Genomic DNA, 27709 nt, shown 5'->3' on the forward strand with positions numbered 1-27709 from the left:
AGATGGGTGGGTCAGAAAGGCACTAACACTAGCCTTCACTAGTGAAGCGCAAGATGTCTGCCTTCATGACCTGATATGGTGCTTTTGTGTCATACACCAAGCTATGTTCCAGCTATCCATTGTAATTGCTGAATCGGAGGCTGAAGTCTTTAGCTCATTGAATGCTATATGGGCTGACGCATCTCAAGAGGATGATAGTTTGCAAATGATCAATGCCTTGAAGCATGATATTGCTGAATGGGAAAATCAGCTCTCACAAAAAGATCTGCCTACAAATTTGCAGGAAGAAGTGATGGCACAGTGTTGCATGGCGAGATACTTGCTTCGAAAATTGGAGAATGAAAGAATTGTGGGCGCATCAAATGATAGGTTATTAGAGTCCTTGTGGGTAGATCCTCTTCAGTTCACAATCAAGCAATCAATTGGGCATGGTGCTTTTGCCACAGTACACGAGGTTGAATGGTTTGGCCAAAGGTTTGCACAGAAAGAGTTTTTTGATGTGGATGAGTGTTTTTTTGGGAAGGAAGCAGCAATTCAAGCCAGGTTGAGGCACCCGAATGTGCTTCAACTTATCTGCTGCACTTCAAATCGTTCCATGAAAAAATGTAGCCTAGTAACATGAAAAAATCGTTCCATGGACATGGATCTGAAATGTGCAATAGATAAGCGTTGCACAGTTGGTTCTCCTCCATTGCCCCTTCTTATAGCTGTAGATCTTATGCTTCAAATTGCCAAGGGGATGGAGTATCTTCATGGCTTGCACATCATGCACCGTGACTTGAAGTCTAAAAAATTGCTAGTTTGCAACCAGATTTCAGGTGATAGCACTCAAGGAGGCCGCCACATGCGAGTAAAGGTTGCAGACTTTGGGATGTCTAAAGCAAAGTACACAAGTTCGAAGTACACAACCTTGCATACTGGCACAACCTATTGGAGAGCTCCTGAAGTCTTTAAAGTTGACGCCAAGAGAGACTTCGAGAGAAAATACACAAAGAAAGCAGATGTTTACAGTTTTGCCATGGTGTGCTATGAAATACTCACTGCCAAGGTTCCATTTGATGATGGTGGCAAGCTTAAAGATCTTCACAAAAGATTATTGAGAGGGGAAAGACCAATCTTATCAAGCAGTTGCCCCCCATATCTAGCAAGCTACGTTGAAAGATGTTGGCATACCAATCCAGAAAAGAGGCCTCCTTTTGCACAGATTTCCCGAACATTATGACATCTAAAGGGCATTCTTCTCAAAAGTGCAAGTCCATCATGTTCTCTACTTATGAAAGGAAAATTGGAACAGACACTAGGGGCTGATTGGGTTTTTGCAGCGACAAGGGGGTTCACTACGAAGTCCATGACTATCACAATTGAAATGTCCTGGTACAATGAATTGGAAAGCAAATTGAGAGAGCAAATTGAAGCAGCTGCCAAAATCAAACAATGTGTGCACCTGTCAGATTAGACGCTCTTTTTTAAAATGATTTGACTTTTTTGTTTTTATGGATCAAATTTGACAAGTTATACAGTGATCAAATTTTGCAGCTAGGTTGACAGATCTTGTTTCGAAAGTACTTGGTCGCTTTAGGGGCAGCCCTGATAAAGGTCGGAAGCAAGAAGAGTACGTGATGATTCCTGATTCAGGTGGGTGCAGGTGTGAGTATTCTGTTAGAGACGAGGCTCCTCTGTAGGCAAAACCGGTAATTCTTTTTCTAAACATTTTCCTTAAATTTGTTCTCAAGGATGGGATTTGGTTGATGGATCAGTGAAACAATGCGGGTTCCCCCTCCGGAAATTTTCTTATCAAGAGCTTCACCGTGCCACAGACGGCTTCGGTACCAATAACCAAATAAGATGGGGTGGTAGATTTGGACGTGTTTTCATAGGTAGACTGCCGGATGGTCAAGTTGTGGCGGTCAAAGACTTCACAGACGGAAGTGTGTTGGCATTCTTGACAGAGCTAGAGGTATCAGGCAGGATAAGTCATCCAAACATTGTGCCCAATCTTGGATTTTGCTATGAAGAAGGCAACCTTCTGCTGGTCTGCAAGTTCATGCCAGGGGGGCCCCTCTCAAAATACTTGAGGCCGGACGGAGTCACCCAGCTTACTTAGGCACAGAAGTACAAGATTGTCTGTGGGCTTGCCTCAGCTTTATGTTTCCTTCAAAATGAGTTCTCACCACTGGTCTTGGATGGGGATGTGAACCCGAACATCATTTTTCTAGACGATGGTCAGGAAGCATGTCTGGGGAATTTTGAGTTAGCCAGATTTCTCTTAGATGGAGAAACTGATGAGGTGACATGACAGATATTTCGAAAACTGCTGGGTATAAAGCACCGGAGTACCTTGCAAGTGGCAATGTAGGATTGAAAGCAGACTTGTACAGCTTTGGAGTTGTGGTGCTGGAGCTGCTATTGGGAAGAAGGGCCATTCATGAGTATGCTTGGACACTCCTCGAGCAGGAGAGACTCTTTGATGCAGCTCGTGGGAATATTCGCAGGGAGGCCCACCACTATGACGAAGAAGAGTTTAGTGGCTGCTTCATCTAGGACTTGCCTGTACCCAGAGCAACCCAAGAGATCGTCCTTCCATCGGCAGAGTTGTTCAGGAGTTGGCTTTTAACATTTGAGTAGACGTCCATGCAAGGTACATAATACCTAAAGCTGAGCATTTTGATAGTGGTTACATATATGTTAATCAAAGTAGCATTACTTTGGCAATGCATCATAATATCTGCCAAATTTTTATCATAGAGGTCAATAGCAAGCCATATGTTTGTAATATGCCATGGGTTCTTGTTTGCATTAAATATGTGCACCCGAATCTATTTTAGAAAGTGTGTGTGTGTGTGTGTGTGTGTGAGAGAGAGAGAGAGAGAGAGAGAGAGAGAGAGAGAGAGAGAGAGATTATTATCGTTCTTGGAGGTCAAATATGACCTATGGGTCCAACTAGTATGCCTTGATTGCTTCACTATGTATATGGCAAGAAGTAAAAAAAGTGATAGTGGTGTGGATTTTACCGCATGACATAGCTTGTGATGATGGCTCCATAGCATCTCTCTTTGAAGCTTTTGCCAAAAACTCTATGACCTCGTATCACAAATGAGATTTTGCATTAAAAGATATATGGAGGTGAAAATTTGCACATTATAATAAAGATGGAGAGAGATGCATTTGGTGCATCGTGATGTTTGTGCGTTAAAAAAAAAAAAAAGGTGTGGAGTTGTCACCGCTCTCCACATTTATATTGATACCACAAGAAACGTGTCTTCGGTCCGCCACTTTTCACTACTAGCCATAGGGGGGGTTTGGGAGGGACTAATAATTGATGGGCGTCGTTTAACCGATGACGAACGCGTCGCATAGACGAGGTTTCAGTCGTATAAGCAAGGATATTTTTTTAAAAAAAAATCGGCCGTCGCATAAACAACGACTGCCGTTGCATAATCGACGGCTTGAATTTGTAGCCGTGGCATAATCGACGCTTCAAATTGAACCTTGCTTAAACGACGCAGAGAAACGAGGCTCCTAGCGACGCCTGCACACTGCCCTTCTCTCATGCGACGAGGCATTTCTATATTATTGTTGCAAAGCCTTTCAAACGTGACTCGCGGGAAATTATACATAGTACCCAGCTCCACGGCAGCGCTACAGCAAAATACGCAAAAGAAGAGCAGGTACCCCCCCCCCCCCCCCCCCCCCCCCCCCCCTTTTCTTCTTCATCACTTGCCTCTTTAGTGAAAAATGCAATACCGCAGGTTTATGTAATTCAAAGGTGTGGCCAAACGGGTAGGAGAGAGAGGAAGTTCTGTTAACGATGGTGAGAGGGAGAGGATCTATGAATCTGGGTCTTGAAGACTGATTATGGTCTCCTAAAAATAGGTGGAATTAGGGGGTGCTATGCTAGCAGAGGGGGAGTTCACCCACTGTCTCGATGCCTGGGTTCACCAAAATGAGAACAAGATATGTTCAAACAAGCTTGTCAGCACTCCATGTTGAGAAAGGAGGCCTGAGTAACTTACTTGGATAATAGAAGCCGAGGGGTGACGAAGTATGCTACTCAAGTTTTCCTCAATCAAGCTTGTCGATAACCCAAAAACAAGAAAGGCAAAAGCAACTAATACTGAGCCGAGAAGCCCAGATGGTGACAAAATGTGCTACTCAAAATATGCTTAAACAAGCTTGTCAACACAAGAAAACAGGGCCTGCATGCATGGAAAATTGATCCTTCTCAGCTCAGGAAGTTTGATTAGCCATCGGACCTGCAACTACTACTGCTACCGTCACCAACCTTTATGCCCCTACCTTGGAGGCAACTGCTCAACAAGGCAATGGCTACACACACAAATGTGGGAAATCTAAAATCAGGGAACTCCTTCAACTAAGACAGGCTCAACAACAACCATACCAATGCTTAACACTAATGCTGTAGGTTTAATTTCACTCAAGTAAAAATCATACAACACTAACAGTGGTTGGGTGTGCAATGGCAGCTGACCCATTCAATTTCTCATCAGACCCACTGAGAATTCTCTCAGATCGCCCTTGAAAGAGGCTTCCAAGTATCCTTTCCAAGCTCTGTGCAGAATACTTCACATACTTGCTCTTAGTGCCATCTTGTTCTAACAAAAGTCCATAGTTCTGAAGGTAAGTTCTGTAAGCTGGGACTACTAATTTCACCACCTTTATACCGATCCTTTCTCGCAGCTCTGCATCCACAAGAATCCACTTCACATGCATCTGATAAAGCTCCTCAAATGCTGCATTGAATGCCTTGAGCTTGGTCTTGAGGAGGTCTCGAGCCGCGGCACGGCTACCTGTCAAGGTCGTAACCCCTGGTATATTCAGATGATGAATTATCTCTGCCCAGCCCTCCTTCATATACATAGAGATATTAATCTCAGCTTGCTGCTGTTGCTCTTTAAGCCAAGACTCACCCAGAAGAAGCTTGAACTCTGATGCTTGGCAATTCACAGCAAGGTACCAGAAGTTATTGCAAAGGAAGAGATGATACAAGACTGGGTCCTCCTTGAAAGACTTTGCCCATTCATTGACATTTAGCACAAGTGCATTCATCACACTTAGGACCGCTTTAGAAAGCAGAGTTTCTGTGCTTGTCTTGTCCTGAACATTATCTTTCCAACTTCGATATATTATAAGCACCTTGGTCATGATCGGTCCATAGAAATCTCCAACCAAGTGCTTGACATATCCTATCACAAAGCTCAAAACCTTTGGCAGACTGCCATCAATGGGTGCCTTCGAGCCTCTCTGATTCTCTATTTGCTGCTTTAGCTCCAAAAAAATGTCATGAGCACCTTGCACTATCAACTTCAGTAAACCTTTCATCCTCTGTTGAACATCCTTGCATCCTGGGCCCCCAAAGAGCCTTCCAAACAATTGTCTCAAGTTAGTCATGGCTTCAAACATGTCAAGAAGCTTGAAGAGTTTCTGTGGTTCATCTGGACTGTTTACTGCTACTTCCCCAAAATGTAAAAGCTCTAGTAAACCTCTAGACACGACAATTTTGCCAAAGCTGCCTCCCCAATCTTCAAAGGCAAGCTTTTCGAAAACCTGACTACAAAGCTGATACTCTGGCTCACAGATTGACTTAACAACTACCTCCATATGTTGTGTCCATGGGCCAATGTACATTCCTAAGATTTTCCAATCAACCTTTGAGCCAGACTTAATTTGCAGAAAATTAAGTGGTAGAGCCTTCATACTCTCTCTAAAAACTCGCACGCGAGTTTCAATGAAAATTTCCATACTTCTATGGGTCCTTCCATTGGAGACCAGCTTTTGCATGATTAGGTGCAAGCTCTTCAAATTCTGTGATTGACGCTTTCTGTCGCTCCTAGAATCAGATTTCCTTAACACTTCAGTACAAAGAGGAGGGACTAGCAAGCTATCAACAGAAAGGATTCTCTCAAATTCACCCTCCAGCCTGTCTAGGGACACGGAGTGAAGTCCTCCATCAAGCTTAGCCCAATCTCCGCTGGATTGACATGCTTGCAGAAGCTTGAGATGAGATGAAATTCTTTTCATGGGTGCATCTTGAAGGACCTCATTATAATCTAAAAAATCAACAAATTTCTTAAGCCATTCAATGGCCATAGGGCAATTTTGAGACAGAAAGCAGATAGCCTCCTCAAGGCGGGAGATGAGACTAATGTAGCCGATGAGATCATGCTAGGGATCACATAAGAGAGAGTGCTCGAGGTCATGCATGGCATTAAAGACTTTCAGCACGGCAGATGCGGGGGCAACAGCTTTGTCAATGACACCAGAGACGTAAAACCCTCCTCCGAAGGCCCCACTCTCGTCGGCGAGAGTGGTCTACTTTTTAATTGCACAAAGTTGTACAATGCGTATGCAATGGACTGATGCAACTTGGGACCTGCCGATGACGACGACGGTGATGACGATGACGACTTTAGGGCTGAAATTTGTGGTCATCTAACTGCTGAAATTCTGCAAATAACTGCTGAAATTCTGCAAATCTTTGGGCTGTTTCGGGTGGCTGAAAATGACTGTTTTGCTGCGTTTTTATGGCTGAAAATGGGGGTTCTCTGCAATGCTTCAAGGGGTTGATCTGGTACTGTGTCTAATGCTGAAAACGCTGCTGCAAGTGCTTTATCAACGGCTGATCTGGGGTAATCCCTTCAGGGGTGAGAGAGAAGGGAGTAGCGATGGCTGGGGTAATCCCTTCAGGGTTGAGAGAGAAGGGAGTAGCGATGGCTGATCTGGCTCCATAGCACAGAAAACGCAGCCTGAGAGGTGAAAACGCTGCTGTTTGTAGAAAACACAGCCACCAAGGGGGAGCGATCTCAGTTTTGAGGGAGTTTTTCGTTACGGAAGCAATCAGCAGGGGATTGTCGGCTTGGGAGAAGAACCTCAACGTCTGATACCATGTGAGAGTAGGCAGCGAAAGCGTTGCCAACAACAGCATATAGCTCAGGTTGAGTCCTTTCCAAGAATACATCCAGGTCTGCTTCATTTTGTCCACATCTGCCATATGGTTATAAGCTCGTGCTGCATTCGACCACAAACCATCAAATCTCTCATGTAGCTTACTCTTGCATTGAATTTGTTACTGAGCGTGTTTCTCTTTTAGTTTTGCTACCTGATCTTGCATTTGATTCATAACCTTTTGAAGCATCTGTAGCATTTTTGTTTGATCTATTTTGTTGTAGTCCACTCCATTCATGGCTGCTTCGACCTCATCTGTAGATTCTTGACCTATTAATATTTTTACTTGCATTGATATTACATGCAGATATGATGTTTGTGTTAGTTTGACATATGGTTTGTTTTAAATATACAGATACGATGAGTGACCAGGGTCATAGAGTGAAGTTGACGTTCATAAAGACTTTGCTACGTACCACTGGACTATCAGGAGAGGCTTTGACAGAGGCTATGTCAGATTATATGGAGATGGATGACGCCAGTTTAGACAGCTCCATCGAGTTTCTTGGGCGATTCAGTTTGCCCGTACGTCCTGGAGAGGGTACATCCTCCCAGCCACACGCAGGAGTGGAGACTTCCTCTCATACAGATCAGACCATAGCACATCGGTAATCTTCTCGATTGATAAAGTAGTAATGTCATTCTTTTTTTTAATATAGAAATCTTAATATATGTATTCCCTTGATGTCTTTGTTTGCTTAGGACTCCTATTCCAGGTACATCACATCATGAGAGTCAGCGGCTTACTCCTAATGTACCTCCTAGTACTCAGTTGACACCTGATTCACAAGCTAGTGGCTGTCAGTCTCGGAGGTATATCTATTATGGTGATTATGAATTAAATATCAAGTAGTTTTTAAGAACTCTCATCTAATCTGCCGTATGTTTATACTGCATGTAGGCATCACCGGCAGAGTAGCACGCCACTAGGCCGATTGACTCGTGAGACACCGCCTCAACCGCCAGCTCCCCCATCAGTGCCTCCACCTCCACCAATGCGCACGTGCATTGGCAGCTTGGGTGTCACATGCGACATCTTGCCTGACGGGGCTATCCTCCAGCTCGGAGCCGGCATCGCCCTGAAATGTCGGATGGGAGACCTCTGCTCGTCTTATCTAAAGCAAGTTCATATACCATGGGAGTAAGTATTAATTAACATAAAAAATATAAATTTTAGTTTGTTAGTTGAATTACGAATCGGCTTTGTTTTACACTGTAGAGATCAGCATGAGGATGACAAGAAATATGTTCTCAACACACTAGAGACGGAGTATGGGACAGGATGGGAGTCTCATATTGATGGTCAAGCAAATGTGCAAACTCATGGGTCATCGACGCGACGCAGCACGGTAAGTAGAAAGAAAGAAATATTTTTAACATCTCTCTCTCTCTCTCTCTCTCTCTCTCTCTCGTCTCTTGACTCTCGATCTGTCAAGGTGGAAATCGGTCGGAGCTGCTCTCTGAGTAGGTGTAGCGTATAGTAGAGGCAGGCTGTAGGCAACTCTCGCAAGGGTGCACCATGCATTGTTGGGGTGCATGATTTTTCCTCTCTTCTATCATGCTCGCCGCTTGGGACCATATGAGACAAATCAAATGTACATGGTGTCCAGCCAAATGAGCATCCTCAACGCTTTCAGTTGTCCTAGAATTTTCGTGTGTTGATGGCACAAGTTCTAGAAAAGGTGCATTCGTTGCAGCAGCCACTCCTCTTAGATCAAAATCTTTATCTTCCCAATGCTCAGGTCCTTGAACTATGGCACCTCCTCCAAAGATGCTGCAAGTGCTTCTTCAGTTCATTTTTCCTCACTTGTTTCACAAGAAAGTCCACAGCTCCCTTTGACAAGCATTTGAAAATGGAATTCATGGAGTCATGAGAGGACATCATGATAACCGGAATGTGCTTGAGGACCCCATGGTTCATAATTCACCCCAATAGACCTATGCCTGATAAACAGGGCATCACGACCTCCGTTAGAACAAGATCGACTTGGTTTTTCTGGTCCATCAAAAGCTCCCATGCTAGTAACCCAATGGAGGTAGGTGTAACTTCATAGCTGCAATCGCGTAGGAGAGCACCAACTGGATCAAGCTGAATGCATGGAACTGATGCAAGTCTAGGCTATGTCGGCAATGACGAAGGGGATGACGACACCGTCCTAAGGGCTGAAATTTGCAATCTCGTATCTGCTGTCCAAAAACGCTATGGGCTGAAATCTACGACTATGTCCAAAAACGCTGATTTTGGGATTGTTCTGTAGGTCTTTGACGCTGAAAATCTGCAGGTTTAGGGCTAAAAACTGAGGTTTCTTGGGGCTGAATGTGCTACTCTTTAGGGGCTCAATTTGCTGGTCTTTCATTGCTGAAAAATGCCATGCTGAAAACTGTCAAAAAGGCTAGGTGATGGGTCTCCAAAAACGCTAGGTTGCTGAGCTTCTTCTGTCGATGGTTGCTGAGCTTCTGCTCCAAGTGAACCCTGCGGTCTCCTATCCCCCACACGAGAGGGGAGAGCTGGAGCATGCGACACGGAGCGACCTACAGGTTGCTACCTTCGAATTGCCCGAGAAGGGGATTGTGGAAATCCATGGCAATAAGCCATTCGTATGCGAAGAATTGAGAGGAGATGTGGCGAACCTGGAATGTGGCACTGTGGTCGTGATGCTTGATTGTGAAGTGAAGATAAAGGATGTGAGCCCTGCAGGGTCTGCTGATATGCGTATAACCTACGGTATACCGCTAAGTTGGGGTGTGTGCATGAGGCCGAACCCCTCAGCAAATGGTGTTCATAGTATGGCTGCGAATAGCTTGGACCAAATGGCGGTTGGGAAAACAGGAAGGTTAGCAACAAGCCTACTGGCTTGGAGCACACATCGGAAGGATGATTGTGGGATTACCCGGAAAAGGTGGTCAGCAAGGTGTGACTAGGGTTATGAATTGACAGTGGTGCAAGGTCATTGGGTCACGAAGGAGGTCATGGAGACCCGATTGGGAATGTCCCTGAAGGGGCCTTATAGACTAGTGTACGCGAGCCATAAGCTAGCTGAGGCAAACCCAGTGGGATTAATCGCTGCGTGGTTACAGTTCGCCGCGTGGTTCGGTGATGGGTGTTAAAAAATGCGACTACCCAAGTCATGTGTGGCAAGCAGGGCTGCTTGGGCTTGTGGATAGTGACCTACTGGAGGTGAAGATATGCATATGGGACCCGGGAGAAGGTTACCCATGCGGGGATGCATTTGTTTACGGAATGACCCGAATGCGCGGAGGTATTGAGCTAACAGCACGCTGGAACATACTTGGCCGATGCGGGATTAAGCTCGAAGGGTTAGAGCCGTTTGCTGGTTCTGACAGACAGAATGTAGCAAGATGAGTGCTGGCACAAATGCAGGCCACAGATGGCCGTTGGATCCCACCGTGACAAGGTAGGTTGCAAGAGGATGCGGAGCGAGTCAGGTGGACTCGACATCATACCAGGCAGCCAAGGACTAGATCGCATAATCGGGGATGTACCACAACTAGGAGGTATTGGGCTGAGTCGGAGGGCCAGCAAACAACTAAGGTGTAGGGTGAGATATGCAGGTACGAGAAGAACAGCAATGCTGGGGCAGGTTATGTATGGCCGATGTGTTTCCCCTCGAAGAGACGGGCGAGCCTCGAAGAGACGGGCGAGCCACTGAGTGCGAATGCAACACGACTACGCATTGTAAGAGGGCGGGCTCCGATCAGCACCAGCCCACCTTTCATTCGGGGAGCTGTGCTGTGCGAGTGATTAGGCACATGCTATTATACCTTAACCGGTACTGGCCCGAATGGGGGTTATTCGACACCGGGCAGCGGGCTGTATGCCAGGCCATTTTGGATGAAATTACTAGCAGGCCTACGGGCGTGGGGTCCCCAAGTAAGTAGTGGGGGCACATTGATGACGGTTATGCTACTGGTACGGTTGGCACTTCATGGAGGTTACAATCAAGGGCGATGCAAAGGGAGGAATTCCAATGGGGAGAATCTTGAGGCGGATTGTCTTTGGAGCTTAGGAGCTTGGTGTGGTCAAGCTTGGTCGAGGAGGCGGTTGCGGCTTCCTTGGTGAGAGGAGCTTTGAGCTCAGTGGAGCTCGATAGAGAAGTGCTCGGCGGAGGAGAGCTTGAAATTCGAGTGCTTGGATGCTATTGTGGCAGAGCCCTTGCATTGGAGCTTGCATTGAGAGGACATTGCATCACACAGAGTGGAGCAGGAGCAGGTTCAAGACTATGTGCAACTCGTTTTTTGCCATTTTCGGGCTCTAAAACGCAGTTTTTTGCGTAGCTCGATCATAGAGAATCAGATCTACATGATCCAGGAGTCTAGGTCAGGGTTTTGGCACGCTCTGGAAGCGATGGCGATGTCTACTTGCTGAAATTCTGCTTTGAATTACAGCAGGTACAGCAACAGGTTTGTTTGTGCCCTTTCGGGTCCCAAAAACATTGTTTTTGGTATATCTCACACACACGGAGTATTTTCTGCAGCAACCAGCAGATTCATAGGTGTACACAGGTTTTTGGATATGCATTTGTCCAGAGAGCCACTTATGCGAGAGTGAGCTATGTTGCCATGGTCTTGGCGTTTTGCCATATATGGATTTGTGCATTTGTTTATGGCTGAGATTATTTGAGATTTGGCTCAATTTATAGAAGAAACTCTGTTGGATTTTATTCAGGTTCTCGCCATAGCTTCTACGTATTCGCAGGTTGCTCTTTGACAGTTTAGTGGTTGAGTTTACTCTCACCTTGATAGGTGATTTTCAGCCATCATTTGGTTGGAGTTTGGAGTCACTTGTGTATGCCCTTGTGTGCCGTATTTCGCATTGTGCATAGCGACAGATCTTGCAAGGTTTTGCAAAATGTTGCTAAAGTTATCTAGCAGACATTTGGTCATCGATTGGAAGGTATTTTGGCAGCAATCATCACTCACATGTATGTCATTTGAGGTGCCGTTGAGTGGTACTCCGGCAAGAGCGGGTATGCTTATATGTATGACTTTGTAAGGTGATTCCGGTCGAGTTTATTCCTGGATTGGCCATTGTGGCATATATTATTGTCTCTTTGAGGTTTACTGTTGAGACTTTGCTCCAGTTACAAAGGAGACTCTGCCAAAATTTTGTCAGATATTTATGCGCGATTGAGTCATATTGACTTGTGATTTTGTGAGTGGTTTTGCACGGTTATTGGTGTAATTTTGCATCAGGTTTTGAGCCATATTTACAGACTTTTGTTGATGCGATTCGAGCCAGTTTAGGGCTGATTTGGTTGACATTTGCTAGTCATTGTTGGTTGCTCTTTTGCGAGCATTATGGCTGATTTTTCATTTGACTTCCAGCGTTATGGTCTGACAGAGTTTGATGGTGCAGATTTTGTTGCTTGGAAGGAGCATATGCTTGTTGCATTGGCGGATTTGGGACAGGATAAACCCTTGCGTGGTTTATCGGTGAAGCCCAAGTCTATGCGTGATGATGATTGGCAGGATCTTGATGAGTTAGCAATGTCTACGCTTCGTTTGCATCTGGTTGAGTCTGTTTAGTGGCAGGTCTCGAGGGAGAATACAGCTCATGCTTTATGGCATAGTTTACATGCTATGTACGTGACATCCATGTCTACAGGGGAGTGGGCAGCCTGCTCGGTTAAAGCAGACAGTAGGGACAAGGCTACAATTTTGCTCAAATCGAATATACTCGATGAGGACATCGTGCTCTCTCGTAGGTGGGGAGAGTGTTACGGGTCTCTATGCATAGGCGGGTTCCGAGACCCTCCACAGTCACTCGTCCTCTTGAGTCGACTTCGTGAGACGTGACCTCGAGGGTCCTTGGCCGACGAGAGGTCTCTACCTTGGGTGATCACCCTTGCGGAGGGAAGCTATACAAGCCACACTCAAGAATGGGAAGCTATACAAGCAGTAGAAAAACGCAAATTCAGCAGTATAAAAACGCAGCAGATCAGCATTTTTAACAGCCCCAAATCAACCCTAGTTGGTTGGAGAAGATCTCCATTTTTAGCCCTCGAAAACGCAGCCAAAACAGTCATTTTCAGCCACCGAAACAGTCCTGAAATTCAGCAGATAGAAGACCACAGATTTCAGCCCTAAAGTCGTTGTCGTCATCACCGTCGTCGTCACCGGCATAGTCCCAAGTTGCATCAGTCCATTGCATCCGCATTGTACCACTTTGTGCAATCAATAGTAGACCGCTCTCGCCGACGAAAGTGGGGCCTTCGGAGGAGGGTTTTACGTCTTTGGTGTCGTATTTCTCTTCTCTCTCTATCTCTTAGTCTCTACACTTGCACGCACAGTGTCCATTCACTTTGTTTGTGATCATAGCACTTTCGATTAAGAACGGAAGGCTCTCCCTTCCATAAGAACTAAAAGGAACCTTGAGCATAGTTCGGAGCAGTCATCTTGAGCAAAGCGTAAACAATCATATGCTATGGACTTGCCGACAATGTCGACGAAGATCAGGACGACAACGAGACGGACCGGAATTTGAAAAACGCTATGGCTGAAATCTGCGAATCTTTATCCACTTAATTTTGACTCTATGTCGATGACGACGATGCAACGACGATGGGCTGAAAACGCAGATGCTGAAATCTACGTTTTTTGGGTTGAAACTGCAAACGTTCGTGGATCTGACCATGCGGTGAGGAACTGCTGCGGGAAGGTGAGGTCTGCGAGGTTCGATGATTCTACGGCGGAGTCTGATTGCTGAAAACTGAAAACGTTGGTCTAGATCTGGGTTTCGTCGCGGTAGATCTACAAAATGCTGGATGGTTATGCTGATGCAAAAACGCTAGGACTGATCTGCTATCTTGCTGTGGAATCTGCTAATGCTAGGGTTGATCTGTCTTCTGCTGCTGTCGGGACTGATCTGCAGTGCAAAAACGCCAGGGCTGATCTGTCATGTAAAATGCTAGGCTTTTCAGATGGGCTTCACTGTAGGTGGCAGCGTCCTCGTATCTTGAGCAGCGGCGTGTTTTGATTACCTTGTACATAGCTACAAAAAGAAAAACAAGTCTGAAGGGAATCGAACCCTGACACTAGCCATATGAGGCTATCACCACGAGACTCCCCACCACCCACCCTTATTAGTAAGATTTCAAAAGAATAAAAATCATTACTTAACAAAATGAATTACTGCGAGATTAAATCTTACCCAATATAGGTTGATTTGTGAGTTGATATGCACGGCTAATAGTCCTCATCGTCATCTCTGAGATTAACCGTCAATAAAATTTCATCTTCATTATCTTTGTTTACTTCTTCAAACTCCTCTGCCGTTAAATCTGTGTTGACGTTCATTTCCTCCGTGTGCTCGACATCCACTATTTCTTCCTCTTCAGTGTCTGTAGTGTCAGAGTACGGATGGTTGTCGTTCTCATCATCATCTACAATGTCATCATGATCGGCAAGGGAAATTTTACACGTCTCTAACATGGATGTGTCTAGATTCGAAGATGTTACCAATTCATCGTGATTTGCTTCCTCAGGGTCAACGCTATCAAACAACTGACGACCTCTAGGTTGGACATGCACAACTTGCCACCATGGATGAGAATCTGGGTTCTTGTAAAAGAATGCTTGCTCAACATGAGTTGGCAGAATGTAAGGCTCTCTTGTTGCACGCATTAACTTTGAGGAGTCGACGGGCCAAAATTTAGATGGTTCTCTTCTCGTTGTGGCACTATTGCCTTTATACTCGGCACGAAACCAATCCGCCTTCAGAATCACCTGTCAAAATGCACGAATCAAAACTTTAGAATTATGTATAACTTCAAGAAATCTACATGTCATTGTTGTATGAAGAGGGATTTCATTCACCTGTTTGAAGATCCGATACGATATTTCATAAATGACGACTATGGTTCCCACATAACCTAGTTCACTATCAACAAGATTTGTGTCTCTTGAACTTGCACGTGATAATTGCTTGAAAGAGGCAACAACGGAAGAATCTTGAGTTAGACGTAAGTCGTCAATAGCTTTTATTCGAAGATGTTGACCATAAGCTCACATGTTTGTATACATTCGAGCCTAGATCAATATATAAATGATATAAGAAAAAAAGGAATATTGCTTGTTTAGTTTAAAGTTTTCAAAACCCAAAAGTTACCTTTCTTTCACATCCGATCATAAACTCTCTCTGTTCCCTTGAGATTGTCTCATGATCTCTATCCGCCCGTTGCATACGGGTGTATAACCAATCCATGAAAGTAGGTACGTCTTCGATGTTATTTACGTTGGTTTGACGTCTGGATCTCCTGTTTTTACGTCTGCCAACTCGTTGGTTCACAAGTTTCTCCTCATACTCCTCAACAAATTGTTGCATGCATTCGCTATTATAGACAATGAAAGTAGAAATATCCAAACTATCTTGGATCTTAAGTCGAAAAGGGACTCCGTTACCAGACAATACCTCGTCTGATATGGTAGAAGAAGACGCATTTGTCCATACGCGTGGAGCTTCAAAATCGGCTTGCTCAAGATATTCACAAACGTAATACATGCATTCTTCAAGCATCCATCCTTTCGCCATAGAACCCTCTGGTCTTGCTTTTTGACATACATAACCTTTCAGTACTCCCATAAATCTCTCGGCCCAAAACATCCATCGAGTAGAAACAACACCAACAAGCTCTATCTCGTCCACTAGATGGATTGGCAGATGAACTTGGATATCAAAAAAGGAGGTTGGAAGTTCCTTCTTCATTAAACAAAGAAGCTCTATACATTCACGCTTCTTTTGTGGAATTAACCCTTTGTCAATTTCTTTAGATGTAATCCATCTATCAATAAAAGAAAGAAGAAATTAAAGTTATATTTGAATTAAGAACTTATCAACTAAAATTTTACACTAAAATTTAATGAGCGATAAATACCTTGCAAGCAATCCAAAGCGATATATTACGTCTCGGACTCCTTGGGTAGTACATCCATCAATAACAAGGGGTAGAACATGTTGTATACATGATTAATCCAATAAACAAAACATGCAAGAAAATAAATACTTACGAAGATTGATAAAACATTACCTTCACAAAATTGTGCCAATCATGTGTTTTTAAACCAGACAAGCTCTTGTTATCTAAAGTGAACATGTTTCGACAAGATGCTCCATATCCTGTAGGCGTACGAATCAAATGAATCCTCTTGTTGATAGTCTGCACCTCTTCTGCGTTGAGTACCCATGGGGCAGGCTCATAGGTTGTGTCACGTCCAGTTTCATCAGAAAGTGGCCATAGATTAGGCTTTGAGTTTCGATCCTTTAAGTCATTTCTTGCTGCCATTGTGTCTTTCAAGCCAACAAGGCGTTGCCATAACGAATGACCAACGTTCTTAAATATATGCATAGGATCAAGAAGATGACATATCTTCAAATCCTTCCAATATTCCAAAGTGTACCATATCGAAGGACTTTGAGTCAGAGAACGTTTTCCTCTGGCTCGCACCTTCATAGCGTCATCATCATCACCGCTTATGATCTCCGACTCCGCATCGATAGCGGGCCCAACAGTCCACTTTAGATACCAATCCTTTGGTGTGTTTGGTATTGGACATTTCCCTTCTTCTACCTTCCCGTTGAAATGTATGGCTTGCCTTCTATTTCGTAGATGATGCTCTTCAGGCAAAAATCGTCTGTGTCGAAGATATATATTTTTGTTGAGGTTTTTGCTATAAGTTGATCTCAACCAATCACCACACATAGGACAAGCTTTATAGCCCTTGGTACATATTCCTGCATGAAAAACATAACAAAGATTATTAGCACAATAAATATACAAAAAACATATGAGAAAATGTATATATCTAAACCATTTACCTGAGCAAAAACCATATCCTGTAAAGTCGTGGATAGTCCATGCTAAAATCCCACGAACAATGAACTGCCTTTCACCAATGCTTCTTGACATATCCACGACATCAATCCCTCTCCACAAATCTTGAAGATCGTCAATGAGAGGAGCCAAATATACATTCAGGTCTTTAACTTGTCGCTTTCCTGGGATTAAGAGTGAGAGCATTAAATGCTCTTTCTTAATACTAAGATATGGGGGTAGATTATAGTTAATAACTACCACCGGCCATGTAGACCATTTACTTGATTTTATAGAAAATGGATTCACACCATCTAATGCTACACCCATCTTTAAATTGCGTGATTCTTTTGCAAATCTGGCCATAGCGAATCAATATGCTCAAATGCAGACTATCCTGCGGAATTCGCATTACTCCATCTTTGCTCTTGTGCTCCGCTCCCCATGTCATAAGCTTAGCTAATTCAGGACTTTGAAACATATGTTTTATACGCGGAGCCAAGGGAAAATGTCTCAATACCTTTCTAGGGACCTTACCTTTCTCGTCTTTATAACGAGGCATTCGACATTTTGGGCATGTCACATTGTCCTGGTACTGATGTCTATATAAAATACAATCGTTGGGACATGCATGTATAGAAGAATAGTCAAGTCCAAGACTACTTATCATCTTCTTCACCTCATTGTGTGATGCAGGAAGGGAATTGCTTGTCGGCAAGAACTTTTGAGAGACTAGCCTGCAAGTTGATTAAAATATGATCAATAACAAGCACCAATGTTTAGAGTGTAGCAAACAAATATGTTAGATGTATACATACTTCAATAGTGCTGAAACGGATACATTACTCCATCCAAAACGGGTTTGAAGATTAAGAATAAGTAAGCTTGCACTTAGTCGTGTCAGTTGGCTTCCTTCGTAGATATGCTTTAGAGCTTCTTCTCGAAGATACTTCTCGTTTTTAGGAATATCGCTCGCACTATCATTTTGATGCCAATCCTCAATAAAATCAGTCATGCCATCGTCATTATCAAAGATATCATCACGTCCATTAAAGTCCTTAGAATATTGTTCTTTTAGTCTTGCATACGTATTAGGATCACTCCTGCGTTGGATCCTCATGCACTCTATTGACATTTGAGATACGTCATGTGAATGTTGATTTGTGACGTTATCGATGTCATAATCTGGAATCTGCATATTTGAAGGTAAAGAAGATTGTATCAATAGCATGCTTATATATAAAAGGAGAGAGAGATGTGCATGGAATTCAATAACATTTGGAAACAACAAAAAATAATATCAAAATAAATTAGCGACAGCATGAAACGTAATGAAAATTAAAGTGTAGAATTAGGGTACAAGAGTTCAAAATAACATTAGGAATTGTATACAATGAGCTCTTAACCCTCATCTGTTAAGGGTGCTCGTGGAGGTCTACGCCATCCATAATTGACTAGCAATTCATCACCAGCACGTAATGATTTAATAGCATGGACAACTATATATCTTGGTACATCCCTAGTCATGTGTCTTGGTTCATGACTATTCTCACACTCCACAAATGTGCAATTGGTTCTTGTACTTCTCCCTCGACTACTATTGATTAAACCTGCTATGTTTCCTTGAGAGTAAGGTCTTCCATCAACATAGAGTCTTTGGCCTTTTGCATGTGTAATCCCTCTAGCAGAAAGAGAGGCTGCATTGAGACATAATCCATAAGTAGTCATGCTCTGGATGTAGCGAGTGAGCTGATGCCATGGACCCCATCTATATATAGGTCCACAAAAAGACATAAGGGTGACCTCTGAATGAGGGGGCACATGCAAATCCTGTGCAATAAAGACGCCTCGTTCCGCTCCACTGATGGTGGACGGAGCAATCATGTAGCGATTGCCCCAAAAGCCAAAAACCACTCCATCTGAAGGAAGTGGTCCTCCTTGCCAGCCTCCGTATCGTCTACGATCGTAGCTCTGTACTAGATCCTGTAAATGAGTAGGCAGTGGATGATCTCCACCCATCTCAGCCTCCAATGGAGGAGGTAGAGGATGTCGAGAAACCTCGAGCTGCAACTGACAAATGACCTGTCTGTGCCGTGTGTGAGAGACATGTGCACCACTGGTAGTAAAGTCATCCTCGCCATCAAGTGAAGATACCTACATATATAATCTAGTTACATTATATATTTTACTCTTTGATTTTTAAAACTCCAATATCAAACAAAGGGAGATCAGAAATATACCATAAGTCGATGTCGCTCCTCAGGTGGTGGTGCTCGCTCAAAAGTACCATAAGTCATCTGATGTGAAAAGCACTCCCGTCGTGGCCTGCGATACGTGCCGCAACAACGAGCACACCAGCATATAATAGGCTCCTCATAGTAGAAATCATCGTAAACGGGTTCATGTGCAGTATCGGAACTCTGTGTACCCCGGCTACCACTAGTAGGAGGTGGTGGTGTACCCTCTGATTGATTCGAATCTGGATTTCAATTACCATAAAAACATGAGACATTTATCAAATGACCAAAATAAAAAATTCAATAAAAGTAACAAAACAATGAAGTCTAGTAGTTATATGGTATATTCTGACGCTTATTGTAATTTAAAAAATAATCAGGCGCTATTGTATGGTTCCGTCAAACAAGAGAAAGGCAACCATTTGCATGGAGACATGGCAATTCTTCCGCAAGGAGATGCGCCTACGCATTAATTTTTCCCAACAAAAGGTGTGTGCCTTTGGTAATATATATTAGAATTAATATGAACTTTCCTAGATTGATTCTAACTTTCTCTAATCTATGTTATTTTGTTTATTCAAATTTGCTTAAGAGGCAGCAAGAAAAAGAGTAGCTTTACGTCACACATCTAGACTAGGGCGGATGGGACGGGATGGATTTGTGGCCACATTTGTGAGTATAGACCATTCACATTTTAACTTTTAAAGGTAGTATTATTGAATGCAAAAATTAATAAGTCTTTGGTTGTGTCTTAATGTAGACGAAAAACTATGGTCGTGCATCGACGACACATGAGATAGAGTACGCCACATATTGCGGCTATCGTGCTTTGTGTCAGACACTTACTAACACTCCAGATCCACTTGTACGTATCTTTGTTTTGCTTTGTAGTTTTTTTTTCATGGTAACTCTAATATATTCTTTTTTTATTTCACTAACTAATACAGGAGCAGCATGGGGAGGCTGATATGACAGAGGTGGCTCGACAGGAGGCCGAGGGGCGACGTCGAGAGGCTGAGAGGAGCAGCGGCCCAATCACTGGCCATGATGGTGACGATCGCAGAGATGGGGACAGTCGTAGTCCCATGGTTCGGACCAGTGGTGGTGGCACTAGCGATCATGAGACCGATGATAGTCAGTCTTCCAGTAGTGATGGATCACATAGTGATCCTGCGTAGAGATTTCTTTTGTATATTTGGGATCGTTATATATGTATTTTTCAGTGTGCATTGCTACATCGTATGTGATGATGAGATTTGTTTTGTATATGTGAGGATTGATCACCACACATTTTGGACACATGTACATAAACTTACTGATGATATATACTAACATGTGTTTGTTGCAGCATTGAATTTGTCTATTGTCAAACAATTAATTATTTGTCGATAAGATAATTAACCTAAGTAACCATCTCAATGTTATTTATTTGTCTTTATATATATATTTTAAAAAAAGATGGATTGAATTCATGGTCATTGTGCTACCAAATGATGATGTGGCATGTGAAACTTAGTCCTAGGTTTTCTGTTAGTTGCTCTACTTCTCAAAATTAAGGCATTTTGATCTTATAGCACTCTTGTGCAAGTCTTTAAGAATATAAAAGAAATATCGCTAGGGACGTTAGTCTTTTTGTTCAGTTGTTGTTGTCCTGGTTTGGGTCACCGCCTGTGGCTTTTCGCCCAGTCGGTTTACACATTGTTAAAAAGGCTTACAATGTTTTTTTTAAGATGAAGATTTGGACTATGACGTTTCAAAGTACCAAGCATCATACGCTCCAAGTTTCAAGTTACGTACCATGTACCATGCACCAACTACAAGCATCATACGCTCCAAGTTTCAAGTTACGTACCATGTACCATGTACCTTGCACCAATGACAACTATCAAGTTTCATTATGGAACCTGATACCAAACTCTAAATCAACTGCCAAATCTAACACTAACAAGTTTTCTTGGTTTCTATGTCAAGCTCTAGTATTAACAAGCTTTTGATTTTCATATTTTTTATAAAGGTAGCAGATTTTACGCTAAGTGTCAGATTCTACATATCTTGTACCAAATCAAGTACCAAGTACCTTATACCAAATATAATACTAAAGAGGTTTTCATGTTAATTTATTTCAGTATCACAAAGTTACATTGACCAATCAATACCATGGACCATGTACCAATTGCAAGTACGAAGTTTCATTATGGAACCTACAACCAAATTAAAGCAAGGACGAAGTACCAAGTACCAAATATCAACATGTACCAAGTACCAAGTACCGACATGTACCAAGTTTTCTTTATTTTTATGTTAAACCCACATGTCCCGAATTGTATGAAATAGGGACAAGTTTTTTTTTTTTTTTGGTGGACTCTAGAAACGGTCCATCGGCGAGTCGTTGGAGCTCTTATGAGCCCACATGGAATGTCCATGTACCAATGAGGCATATGGGAAAGCTATATGGCTCGCTAAGAGATCAAACAACTCGTTGATATATGAATCGTTCTCAAAGTCCTCGAGCAAAAAACGCTCTGAAACAATACATCGGTCAGCTGTTTGAGCTCTCGGTGAGTCCTATAGCTTGCCCACATGCCTCTTTGGCACGCGAAAAATCTATGTGGGTTCGCAGAATCTTAAATGGTTCGCCAATGAGCCGTTTCCAAAGTAGTCCGTCCAAAGTAGTCCACGAGCGTTTTTTTGATCATGGACTTCAAAAATGGTCGATCAACAAGCTTTAACGCATGGAGCCACGTGCCAATGAGGCATGTGAACAAGTTATACAGCTTGTTTGAACTTTGAAAATGGTCCATTTGCGAGCCGTTTGAGATCTCGTGAGTCCACATAGCTTGTCCACGTGCCAACGAGGCATCTTGGTAAGCTATATGGCTCATGAGATTCTGAAGCGGCTGGCCAATGGATCATTTTAGAAGTTCGCAAGAATTATTTCTCTTATACATCAAGAACGTTTTTCTTAACTGAACAAAGGGAGCTGATTTAGAACTTATAGAAACGTTTGCTACATGACAGAAATCATGGGATTGAGATTTAATATTGGCTTGAGGGCCTGCTATTTTATTTTAATATATAATTTTAATAAACAAACATGATCGTCTATTTTTTATTTAATTTAAAGTTCTAACTTAAAAAATTAGCAAAAAGAAAGAGAGAGAGCTGTTTACCATAATTCATCTTGAAGCCGAAATTGTAAATTTATATCGCTTACGTATGCACCGGTCCGATCAACGTCCGCACTACTATGCGAAATGCTAACAAATGTATGAGCAACGAGAGCAATCACAATTGCAAGAACACCGGCGTGCGAGAGAGAGTTAGAGTTTGTGGGTGTGTGTGTTCCACTCGAGAGCTAGAGTTTGTATGTGTGTGTAGAAGAGCTAGAGAGAGAGAGAGAGAGAGAGAGAGAGAGAGAGAGAGAGAGAGAGAGAGAGAGAGCATTAGAGTTAGATTGTTGTATGTACTGTGTGTGGTAGAGAAAGAGAGAGGGAGCGGAGAGAGATCACTTATGAAACCCTGCACGTCATATAGTCGTTGCGTGTTCGAAGCGTCGTTGATGCGGTCTTTAAAAAAAAAAAAAAACAACTCGTCGCTTAAGCATCTCGCCGCTTGTGCCACGCGCCGCTTATACCACGCATTTTGCCACTCGTCGCTTATGCCACGCGCCGCTTATGCGACAGAAAGTAAACGTCTTATTTCTGTTGCTTATGCGACGGTAACTCGTCGCTATAGCCCTCGTTAAATGCCTCGTTTATGCGACGGCTACAACGACGCCTTTTTCCCTCGCTAATGCGACGCAAATTCGTCGCTGTAGCCGTCGCTATAGGGGGGCAAATGTAGTAGTGCTTATCTCTTTGTCAATGTTTTATCAAGACATGTATCATTCCATGTTTCCATGTTGTGGTGTGTTGTCCATGTGTCCCTTGGTTGGACATAACAATTTTTTTTCAGTCTTTGTCACCTTCAACTATAATTTTTTCAATAAAAATGATGTAAATTTATTGCTTTAATGTGTACAGGATGAGATAACATAGAGGAAATCAAAATATGGAATATAAGTATACCATTAGTATTGGTCGTCTGCATCAAAGCACAATTTTTGATGGATCGTCTCCTAGATCTTCTTTTCATAGTTCCACCACCTCCTTACTAGTATGTGTTTTGCATTGTCATCCCTCCTGCGACTTCTATCAACCTGTCGAGTGTCACATTAACTTTTGCTATCATGTCTACCATTACTTACACTACTTTTGATGTCCATGGTCTTCAGGTAGGTTGAATCTGTCGTATTGTCCCTCCGTAGGCTCACACACCCATACACACAAACTCGCAGTCTTTTGAGCACCCCATCTAGCATACATATCAATCCAGCCAAGCACGACATCTTTCTCCCCAAGATTCTCTAAGGCCACATACTTTTGAGGTGCAAGCATAGGTTGGAGAAAGCCACGTTGGACATATATTGTAATCGGCACATCCAAGTGATGACATTTCAAAGAAGAAGCCCATGAAGGACTTCTTGTTCTTTCATGATTACACCACATTTGACATACATATCGGTCAAAGCACTAGCAAGCACACCTTTCTCCAACAGCCCATGCTATCGTAAATTTTATTAACCATGTCAACATATTGTGGAAGTTCACAAGCCTTCAAGATGCAACCCGACCTTCGTCTTGGCGTGTTGCAGCAATGTTCATGCCTCACCCTCACCCTCACCCTCACCCTCACTGCTCAGTCAATTTCTTAATGGTCGCTGACATTCCTCCTTCCCTTTGTAGCCGCACATGTGATGCTTTACCTTCTACTCCTTTGATTGATTGAAGGGCGCCCTCTTTTCTTTTTATTGATGAGCAAAGGAGGCACTCGCAACCCACCTAGCTATTCAAAACCATAATTCTAGATGGCAAGTCGTGCCCTCTTAGCTAGCCCTGATTTTCTTCTCGCTCTTGAATAGATTAGCTTTGCCTAGCGCAAACCAACAACCACGTGATTGTTCAGTCTGCAAACCATAATCAACGCACTCCAAGTGACCACTTTCTGTGCCGGAAGCTAATCCAAAACGTTTTGAGGTTTTGTGAGAGTGCTAGATTCGGTATGCATACCAACCAAAGCACCTATGAGCACACCATGTTTCACAAAGAGCCCATGTTTAGCGACCTCAACATGAATAAACTTTCCCAAGGTGATGTCTTGCACTGCATAGGTGGTTGTATATGGAGAGATATCATGTTCGGTTTGCATAGGATACAAATAGATACATGCTTGCATGCATAGGTGATTCCGTTTGTAGAGGGTCCTTTTCGCTTCACATCTAGTGAAAACAATTGAGATCTTCCTGGGCACAACCATGCTCGGTACATATTACAATCAACACACTCAAGAGACAACAGCCGGGCAAGAAGATCATCTAGAACCTTTTGAGCTTTTGTGAGGGCACCACATTTAGCATACATATTGATCAAAGCATATCCAAGCACAACATGCTTCTCCATCGACTGGCAAGCTTATCATGACAATGTCTTGTATAATGCCACGTACATTCAAGGTTCATGCAAAAGTATTGCATTGAGAGGGACCCTCTTTGTTTTGCGTCTTGTGAAAATAATCCACACCTTCCTTGTCACGGCCATGTTCATGCAATCAATGCACTCCAAGAGACCACATTCCAAGGAGGAAGCTGAACCAAAACTTTTCATGGGGACGCCACACATGTTATACATATCAACCAAAGAAACTTAGAGCACACCTTGTTTCTCTAACAGTCCCTATTTAGCAACCTCATTGTGAATACCCTTGCACGCACAAGGTAATGCCTTGCATTACTTAGGTGATTGCACCTGTAGTAGAGATGACCTTTTCAATTTGCATATGGTGAAAACATATACAAAATTTCACAGGCCTACAAGTTTCGTAGCAAGGCTCTTTTTGCTTTGCATCTAGTGAAAATAGTCCAGATCTTACTTGCCACAGTCATGTTGGCATATCTTGCAATCAACCCGCTCCAAGAGACAACATCCTAGGCACAAAGTCATCCAACAACCCTTCCTTTTATTAGGCCTGCGCTAGTTGCGCTTCAGTTACCAATCCAGCCCTTGCAATACTTGTTGCCTTTGGCCTCAACTTAGTCCCTATTCTACAGCCCCAAAGCTGACCCTCAAACTTGTCATAAAATATAATATCTAACTTTACCAAATGATTTTCTCATATTAAACTGATCATTTAATATGGGAAGATAAAATGGGAACAAGAGTTAGGATATAGATATGTGCTTCTAGACCTATTTCAATAGGGGACCAAAAGGAGAAATGGTTGCATCTCAATAGGGGTCCAAAAAGAAACGGTCTACCAAAAGCGCAATGTGCAATAAGTTCTTCTAGGTTTACCTTAGCAAGGGACCAAGAGGAGAGATGGTTACATCTCAATAGGGGTCTAAAAGGAGGTAGTCTATCAAAGAGCAATGTGCATCTAATGGAGCTTAAAAGACCTTAGGGTTAGCTAATTAAAGACCTCCAAATGTTAGTGTTAAGAAGTCCTTTGACCTTAGGCAAGCTAGGGCTGACCTTAAGGTGGGAATCCTACCCAAGCATGAGGTTTTTGTCGTGCTTGCTAACTAAAGTGCTTAAAGTGTTTGTGGGAGCCTTTCCCAAGCTTGAGGTGCTTCTCATGCTTAAATGACTAAACTTCTTGAAGTGTTTAACTCAAACATAAACTCTCAAGAGATAAACGGTTTCCATGCTTAAATGACTAGGTGCTTGAAGTGTTCAATTCAAACATGATATCTTAAGAAGCATAATAGACACATGTCAAGATCCTCCCCATATGTGGCCCTCATGATGTGCTTGAATCCTATTTGATACACTTTAAAGGGGTCCAATGAGAATTTAGATGCATAAAATTAAATAATTAAGCTCTTTCTCTCAAAGAGGAAAAAGAGGACACGTGTCCAATTGATATAATTAAATACCGAGAGAGAGAGAGAGAGAGAGAGAGAGAGAGAGAGAGAGAGAGAGAGAGAGAGGTGGACCAAGCATGAGAGGAGGTATACTCTCCCACACACACACACACACATACTCTCATTGTGTGAAGTGCAAAGTGCAAGAGCTCCATCTCCTTATCCAAGCTTGTTGAGAAGTTGAGAGCCTACACCAACAATCTTGGCTATGGAATGCAAATCCAACCAAGAGCCATGCTTCAATGCTTAAGCTTGCCATCTTCTTTGTTTTCATTACTATGCTAGTATGCTATGCTAAGCAAGAAGAGTGATGATAAGCGAGGAACCATTTCTTTCTCCTATGAATGATTCTTTTTCCTCTTCCCTACCCTCATTCCCCATTAGCTCTCTCCACCTTCGAAGGTGTTTGAGACCTTGGGATTGAGGCTTGGGATAACTAATGCTTTTTGCAAAGTTTATGTTATGCTCGTGATGCATGAAGCTTTCCATCTTCATTGCATCACCTATGTCACAAGGAACACAAAGATTGTAATGCACCAAGTCTCTGTTGATGGGAGAATCTATAATACAAACGCCTTTTGGAGGGGGGACGGCCGGATCTAAGTAAATCCGGTCCTCAAATATTGTCATGCTCTCTAATAATCTCTCTCTTGCAAAAGTATTGTTCATGCCAAGTTAATTAAGTACTATGTTTATGTTGCTACCATCAATTAATTTCACCCCCTATGTTCTCAAAGTAACCTCACAAAAATTCTCACTCTAATTCTCTTAATTCTGCTATTCTCAAAGTTCATAGGCCATTTCCATTACATTGGTATCAGAGCATTTGGTTTCTCTTTTCTTACTTAAGAAGAAAGGTCCTTAAGTAGCTTATTAATGGTTGATTTTGTTAATTATATTAGGGTAAGTGGCACTGGGATCTATTATCGGTTTTGTTTAGCCCACTATGTGGGATATGGTGCACATCTTGGGAACTTTGGTTTTAATAATGGAGTCTTTTTAGACTTGCATACGGCTTTACCATTATTGAGCCATAAGAAGTCCGAAAGGAGCTATCCCACGGCAATTTTGCTATATTAGACCCACCCCACTACTCTCTATAATTAACCAATTCTAGCCGTGGGTGTAGATACTTAAGTGCTTATTTTCAAAGGGTAAGAAGAGTAGCAACTAAGGTTTTGAATTGCCAAGCAATACATTAAGTAACACATAAGTATAATTAGCATGGCTGACAATAACCAAGAGATTAGAATAAATATTGATAACTTTGATTTTGCACATGAAGGTGCTAATGATAATGCCCCCATGTTTGTTAATTATCTTGTTACTAGGTGCATCAAGCTATGGGCAACCCTGCTTAGCAAGCCAAAGTTACTCAACAACTTTGTGCTTATGGGATTTTCCTTCCTCTCCAAGGAGGAGAAAGATCTTAGGAGGTCTTTGACGAGACTTCCAAAAGAAGAATCTCTCCAGACTCCCATAGAGAGGAGGAATCCAAATAACGAGAAAGAAGTGAATCCCTAAGTTCCTCTGAAGATGTGGCTCCACGAAGACGGCGGTCTAGACGGTCGCCAACTCCTCCCAAGAGAAAATGGTCAACCCATAGGCCTTCTCCTTGTCACTTCAAAAGGGAAGAGAGGAAAAAAAGGAAGTAAAAGGCAAGAAAGAGGTCACCGTCTTCTCCTTCTTCTTCACCTTCCTCCTATTTTGACGAAAGCAAA

At 42.8% G+C, this 27709-nt stretch overlaps 5 protein-coding genes and 1 pseudogene across 6 annotated transcripts; 2 read left to right on the forward strand and 4 right to left on the reverse strand.

Annotated features, from left to right (window-relative positions):
• The first annotated feature begins 103 nt into the window (after positions 1-103).
• Positions 104-2621, forward strand: LOC147449358 (uncharacterized; annotated as a pseudogene). The gene is made up of 3 exons (XR_015189428.1): positions 104-1436; positions 1537-1635; positions 1734-2621. The product of XR_015189428.1 is annotated as an uncharacterized LOC147449358 (transcript).
• LOC147449359 (uncharacterized) lies at positions 2499-20374 on the forward strand. Its single transcript, XM_086521810.1, has 7 exons — positions 2499-2638; positions 7319-7571; positions 7666-7776; positions 7865-8104; positions 8183-8312; positions 19791-19895; positions 19978-20374. The coding sequence occupies exons 1-7, from the start codon at positions 2632-2634 to the stop codon at positions 20206-20208; spliced, it is 1077 nt and encodes a 358-aa protein (XP_086377936.1). The 5' UTR covers positions 2499-2631; the 3' UTR covers positions 20209-20374.
• Positions 3904-7031, reverse strand: LOC147449360 (exocyst complex component EXO70A1-like). The gene has a single exon (XM_086522609.1). It carries the CDS (start codon positions 6106-6108, stop codon positions 4447-4449), a length of 1662 nt encoding a protein of 553 aa, XP_086378735.1. The 5' UTR covers positions 6109-7031; the 3' UTR covers positions 3904-4446.
• LOC147449361 (uncharacterized) lies at positions 10634-14622 on the reverse strand. Its single transcript, XM_086521812.1, has one exon. The coding sequence runs from the start codon at positions 14605-14607 to the stop codon at positions 14170-14172; it is 438 nt and encodes a 145-aa protein (XP_086377938.1). The 5' UTR covers positions 14608-14622; the 3' UTR covers positions 10634-14169.
• Positions 15976-17187, reverse strand: LOC147449362 (uncharacterized). Its single transcript, XM_086521809.1, has one exon. The coding sequence runs from the start codon at positions 17157-17159 to the stop codon at positions 15987-15989; it is 1173 nt and encodes a 390-aa protein (XP_086377935.1). The 5' UTR covers positions 17160-17187; the 3' UTR covers positions 15976-15986.
• Positions 18195-19399, reverse strand: LOC147449363 (uncharacterized). Its single transcript, XM_086521811.1, has one exon. The coding sequence runs from the start codon at positions 18810-18812 to the stop codon at positions 18195-18197; it is 618 nt and encodes a 205-aa protein (XP_086377937.1). The 5' UTR covers positions 18813-19399.
• Positions 20375-27709: the final 7335 nt, after the last annotated feature.

This window comes from Adiantum capillus-veneris, chromosome 10 (assembly GCF_014529385.1).
Source record: "Adiantum capillus-veneris isolate H3 chromosome 10, ASM1452938v2, whole genome shotgun sequence".
Taxonomy (NCBI): domain Eukaryota; kingdom Viridiplantae; phylum Streptophyta; class Polypodiopsida; order Polypodiales; family Pteridaceae; genus Adiantum; species Adiantum capillus-veneris.